This window comes from Sorghum bicolor, chromosome 6 (assembly GCF_000003195.3).
Source record: "Sorghum bicolor cultivar BTx623 chromosome 6, Sorghum_bicolor_NCBIv3, whole genome shotgun sequence".
Taxonomy (NCBI): Eukaryota; Viridiplantae; Streptophyta; class Magnoliopsida; order Poales; family Poaceae; genus Sorghum; species Sorghum bicolor.
In genome coordinates, this window is record NC_012875.2 from 178,339 (window position 1) to 184,683 (window position 6,345).

Here is a 6,345-nt window from a genome sequence, read left to right on the forward strand (position 1 = left end):
AGGTAGAACCTTGATGTAATGGGCGCGCGCCGCGGGGCCGCCGACGAGGAGCGCAGCCCGGGCGCCTTGACCTTGACGGCCACCACGTACTTGCCGTGGCGCCGGCCCGACGACACGAGCGCGGCCTCGGGCGCCACGGTGACGGCGAGGCCTGACGTGGTCCTGGGCCGCGGGAAGAAGCCTCTGAACTCGGCGGCGCCCTGCTCCTCGTCGTCGTCCTCGTCTGCCTCCGGGATCGGGTTGAAGCCGCCGCCGTTGGACGCGGCCTTGGGCGCCAGCAGCGGCTCGTCGTCGTCGTACAGCTTGGGGCCACCAGCGGCGGAGGCGGGCGGCGGCGTCTTCCGGCCGTCGCCGCCTCCGCCTCGGTGCTTGCTCTGCGCGTCGTCGTGAAAGGAGCAGTGGAGGCGGAGGGAGGCGAGGAAGGGCGCCTGGCGCCACGGCGAGGCGCAGACGGGGCAGGACAGGACGCCGCTGCGGAGGAGGGTGCGCGCGTGGGCGGCGATGCAGGGGAAGTGGAAGGCGTGGGAGCACTCGGCCGTGAACACGGCCGAGCTGCCGCCGCTCTTGACGCCACGCGAGCACACGCCGCACCGAGACTGCACACACGCACAGAGAAAGAGAGGAAACCATTAGCAGCTGACAAATGCACGCACGCATTCTGCAAGAAAAAGACAGAGAATGATGAACAAAGAAAAGAAAAGAAAAGAAAACAAAACAACAAATTTGGGTGATTTCTTTCCCTTGGCGTCCCAAAGAAAGAAAGAAAAGAAAAGAGCAAACGTTGGGATGAGGAAAAAGATGGGACTTTTTTGGGCGCTAGCAGTAGGATCATTTGGAGCACTCAAATCAAAATCTACTCCATCTTGGACGAGTAAAAGCTGCTGCTGTGATCTGATTTGATTTGGATCCATCTTTTTGTGCTCTAGGCTCCACCTTCTCCTCTCCCATCCCACGGACACACACCTTCGATTCTCCAAAAGAAAAGCAGGGGATTTGATTTGCATCCTGCTGTGCGGCTGCTCCTGCTAGCAAAAAGTGTAGTACAATACTGCTACAGAGAGAGGTCCTCAATTCCTAAAAGGTGGTGTTGTAGCAGTACGGTTTCCTTTTCTTTTTGGATGGATGGATGGATAATGAATGGCAACAGATGCTGATCCAGAATGAGAATCAAGAAAGGGATCCGGAATGAGAATCGAGAAAGGGAGAGGAAACGGCTGGATGGGAGGATCTCTGCTGCTGCTTGGTAATCTTCCAGGCATGGCAGTCTATCCAGCCATCCAGGGAGAAGATGGCAATGCAATGCCATTGCAATTGCAATCAGGGGCTGGGATGGGAGGGGAAAAAAAAACAAAACAAACGAGTGGCCTGTGATTGGAAAAAAGCTGCAGCTGCTGTGAGTGACGATGACGACGACGAGGACGATATTTAATAATAATTGCTCAATCATCACAAGTTGGAGAGGAAGAATCTCAAGGAGGAAGAAAGGTGGAGGATTAGGACAAAACAGGGGAGGGTGGTGCCAATCATTGCTGCCTCTGGTTTCTTCTTTCTTCTTTCTAGAGAGAGAGAAGAGAGATGGGGATCACCAATCACAAGCGGCCAGGGCAAAAGACAAGCTTCATTGCTGATAGACTACGTTAGTACTACAATCATGGTGGAGTGGAGTGGGAGTGCATTCGATTCAGTTTTCTTCGTCGGCTGCCTTTGCGTTGCTTGCGGCGCTGAAGAAGAGCAGCAGCAGGCCAGCAGCAAGAGTCAACCAAATCACAAGTGCTTTGAGAACGGAATGGATCCATCACAAGTGCTTTTCCCCATCCCCATCCCAGTTCTTGGATCAAGCGAAAGAAGGAGACGTGAAATGTGAGAGATGGTGTCAGTACAGTACCTTGGACGGGAGCAGCGACGCCTTGAGCAGCGCGAATCTGGAAGGGGATCTGGGCGAGGCCGGCGCCGACAGCGCCTGGAAGAGCGGCACGCGGTGCTTCCTCGCGGCGGGCGGCGGCGCGGAGGGCGGCGTCACGGGGGCCGGGTCCGCCGGCTGCTGCAGCGGCCTGGTGCGGCAGCGGAGGGTCGGCGTCGACGGGTTGCTGCTGCTGCTGATGCCGCCACCGGTGGCCGCGGTCTTGACGGCGGAGAAGAAGCCGCCGGTGCCGGCCGCGCGTGGGCTGGGCGCGTCGTGGGGCTGCGGCCGGCGCTTCTTGTTCTTGGCGTCGCGGTCGCGGTCGTCGTCCCGCTGGACGGACGTGCACAGCGCCCTCCGCCACCCCGTCCCCATCCTTGTGCTCCTCCTCGCTCGCTCTTGGTTGGTTGGTCAGCAAGACCCACCCGACGGGAGGTGGAAGAAGTGAGGGAGGGAGGAAGGTTGCGCTTGATCTCCTTCTCCTTGGCTCGCTCTTAATTGATGCTTGCTGCTGCTAATAATAATAAAACTCCTAGGCTAGGCAGGACGGCAGCAGCAGGAGGAGGAGGAGCATCAATCACATGGGAATGGCATGGCAAGGGAATCCAACCATCCCCGGGTCGGGGTCGGAGGAGGGGAGAGCCTCGAAGAGGAGCCTGCTCTCTCTCTCTCTCTGTCTCAACAGCAGCAGCAGCAGCAGCAGCTGGACGAGTGTGTTTGGTGGTGCTGCTGTGTGTGCAACTAGCGAAGAAGAAGAAGAAGAAGTAGTGGTGCGACGACGACGACTCGGTCTGCCATTATTTATGTAGGGATTCCCTCCTCCTCCCACCTCACTCCTCGAGCAGCTGCCCTGCCCTGCAATTATTTAGGCCTTGTTTACTTAATAACTAAAATTTTTTTAAAATTCCTCGTCATATCGAATCTTAAAATATATACATAAAATATTAAATAAAAATAAAAATAAAAACTAATTATATAGTTTATCTATAAATTATAAGATGAATTTTTATAGTTTAGATACACTATAATTAAATAATATTTATCAAATAAAAATAAAAATATAGTATCAAAATCCAAGCTACCGTACCTGGACGGGAGGAGGGGGGTGGGCGGGTCCCCCCGAGCTCCGCTCTGAGCTCTGAATACGCTGATGGTATGGTATCATGGCCTCCATGATTTGATTATTCACAAATCTGTGTCTCGCTCCTCCCAATATCTTCTTCACCTCCGGGCTCTATTGTTATTGGTAACCCAAACCGATCATCGCTAACTTCCAGAATTGCAGTGCAGTGTAGTGCAGCTTCAAGATTCTCCACCTTACCTTTTCCCACTAGCATACGTACGTACGATAAACCAACCAACCCAGGACGGTATTTCTAGAGAGTGCTGGCAGGATTCGAACCAGAAAACAAGATACCGTATCAGATTCTGAACCGGGAAAGATGGACATTTTAGGCTTTTTTACATACCACAGGCCTCATGTATGCCGTTGCTCATCGATGTTACAAAATGCCGAATTAGTGTGATCTACTCAGTCCGCCCTTTAACAATTAATAAACGTATGATCAGTTCCTTCAATTTGCAAGGATGTGTCATCTTGATTGTCAAACTCTAAAATTGCCTATTTCAAATCTCCAATCTCTTCACTTCACTCTTAAACTCTCAAGCGCCTATTCCAAATCTTTCTTTAGATCTCGCAATAGTAGTCCAAACCTTATGCAATACTAGTCCAAACCTTATGCTAACATTTGAACTCCACATGTCAGCTCCATATGGTCCACATATCATCAGCTCCATATGCCTCCTCTTCATTCTCTCTCCCCATGCGCTCTATCCTATCTCCTATCTCTTTTCTTTCACACATTCACGTCTTGGGGGTACGCGGCCACAGGAGGGGACAAAAAAGGGCGACGTCAATGGAGGTTGGCGAGGGTTTGGACGCAGCAACAAATGAGCAGTGCGGGCAGCGGCAGGGGCGAGAGCAGTGAGACGACAAAGATAGAGCTGATATGTGTGATTTATATGTCAGTGTGCCACATCAACATAAAAGCATGAGGCTTGGCTCGTTTGGACGTGTTGAGAGAGAGGGCTTGAAGACATAAATTGAAAACTAGAATGACACACTTCACAAGTTTAAGGATCAGCTATGAACTAGCTTACTTGACAAAATGTATTTTAACTCTTAATTTCTCGTACAATATATTAGCAGGGGCGGATCTAAAGAGGGGGCTAGGGGGCTCCAGCCCCCCCCTACACGTGTATCAATGGAGATATAGGAGGGTGACTGGGTGAGGAAGAAGAAGGGGTGGAGGTAAGAAGAAAAATGAAGAGAAATAGAGGAAGAAGAAGAAGAGATGAGTCTGCCCTTCAATCTTGTTCTACATCCGCCACTGTATATTGGTGTTTGTTAAAGAATTAGATATCACTTATAGTCACTTTAAACATAAATTTATTGATATGAGTTTTTTTTCTCTCTCTAAAACTCGTATATAAATTTAATAAATATTGCTCAAAGTTTGTAAGATTTGGCCTCATCATTACACTCAGCTACGAAATACTCGTGAGGATTTTAATTATAATATGTAGTTCTTAGTGCTAAAATTTTTAGAACTGATAATAATAAGAAAAAAACCATCAAGTAGCATATGTAAAAGGATTGCACAGCCAAGGAATCAGTAAAAAATTTAGGAGGGATGACTTAAGATACTGCAATGTACTCGTACATTTGTACGAGATGCCCAACTTTGTGTAGCCATGTGACAAGTAGAGAGGTGATACGTGACACCATGTATGTATATACTATACTTAATGTGTAGGTCAACTCCCAACCACCGCTAGTGGCTTCATAAAAGAATCTCTCAGTTTATGCAAAGAAGTGACATGATGTTAATTACTGATGAAGCAAACCATTCTGAACTGCAGCATGATCTGGATGTAAATAGCTGAAGCCATCAGTTTCCGTTAATTTCTTCAGACGCTTTTATTATTTTTCTCTAATCTAGAAAGTAACAGTCCATTTGGTGGTCATAATAGTTTCGTTTATTTATTTTTTATTTATCTATCTAGAAGCAGCATCGCAATATTGTGTCGTGATGGTGGTGCAGGGGGGAGAGCACGGTGTGGCGCTGTCATCTCATCCATCAGCCATCAGGTCGTGGTCGACGTCGACCTACTATACTATACGGGGGCTTTCCACGTATGGGATCGTTGCTGGTCGGCACAAATGGATCGATCGATGTGGCCGGCCGAAGCCATCGCATCCGCATCCCCCGTGGCCTGCTCCATCAGCAGCTCGCGTCAACCAACAGCGTGTGTGCCTGCCCAGAGCTGGACTTGCCATGCCGGCATGGCCCGGTCCTCTCGTGCTTCGTGTCTCTTCGAATCATGCTCTCTAGGTACAGGAGGCACATTGGGTCTGACCGTATCGATATGGTGCCAATAGTACGCCGGCACGTCTTCAAATCGTGCCCGTCTCAGCATGCCTCTTAAAATATTTTTTATTTTTTTCTTGTCATATCAAATATTTATATCTTATGTGTATTATTTTAATGAAAATTGTATTGATTTTTATAAAAAATTAGATGAGGTGTACTATAATTAATGCTAGAAAATTATATTCTATAGTTGTAGAAATGTCTACGTGCTATTTTTGTGTCTTCCAGCCTAAGCACGGTCCAAAATACGGGCCGGGTTATGTAGCCTGTCGTATTGACATTTTGAGCACGCACGACCCTCATGTTTGTGTCGTGCTGACACGGCCCAAAATATTTCGTGTCGTGTCGTGCTTCAGGTCGTGCCAAAAGACCGTGCCATAACCCGCCCTCAAATGGCATGACCAAGTCCCAGCTCTATGCCTAGCCAGCTAATGACATTCACGCGCACCAGCCTGCTGCCGCTGCTACTTAGGATTGGAGTAAAATGCATAGATAGTCCATTAATTTGTGAGGGTGTGTTGATTTGATCCATCACATTTGAAAGTGTATTTTTAGGTCTAGAACCTTAATAAGTGGTGTATAAATAGTCTATATATTTTCGTTTTATGTTTATATTTGTAGAAAAACCCTCTATATTTATTTTTCTTTCGTAAGCTTACCCTTTCCTGCTCCACCCGCAAATGCCACCACTCTGGGTGCAAAGGTTACTGTAATGGTGACACCACTGCTCCTCTCCACTCTGGGTGCCACCCTCTGCACTCTTAGATGTCGAATTACATGCTCCCAACCACAACTATGATGGCGATACCACTGCTCCACTTCTCGCTGTTGGATTGCATCGTGGTGATCTCGTCATAGATGTTGAACTCGAGGAGGTTGGTGATGGCCATGATGAGGCGGGTCTTGCCGATGCTGGACGGGCCGTGGATTAGGTATTCGTGCTTCCAGTTGTGATCGACGCTCGTAGTGCTCCCTCCACCCAGTTCCACTCGGATGCCATCGTAGAACACT

At 48.9% G+C, this 6,345-nt stretch overlaps 1 protein-coding gene across 1 annotated transcript in view; it reads right to left on the bottom strand.

The window, feature by feature from the left end:
- LOC8056945 overlaps positions 1 to 2,729 on the bottom strand; it is a 5,657-nt gene extending 2,928 nt beyond the window's left edge. Inside the window, exons 1-2 of the mRNA XM_021463137.1 lie at positions 1,886 to 2,729; positions 1 to 596 (exon numbers count right to left, since the gene is read on the bottom strand). The exon at positions 1 to 596 is cut by the window's left edge and continues 62 nt beyond it. Coding sequence (XP_021318812.1) covers positions 1 to 596; positions 1,886 to 2,275 — 986 coding nt within the window. The 5' untranslated portion in view covers positions 2,276 to 2,729. The remainder of the gene's footprint in view (positions 597 to 1,885) is intronic.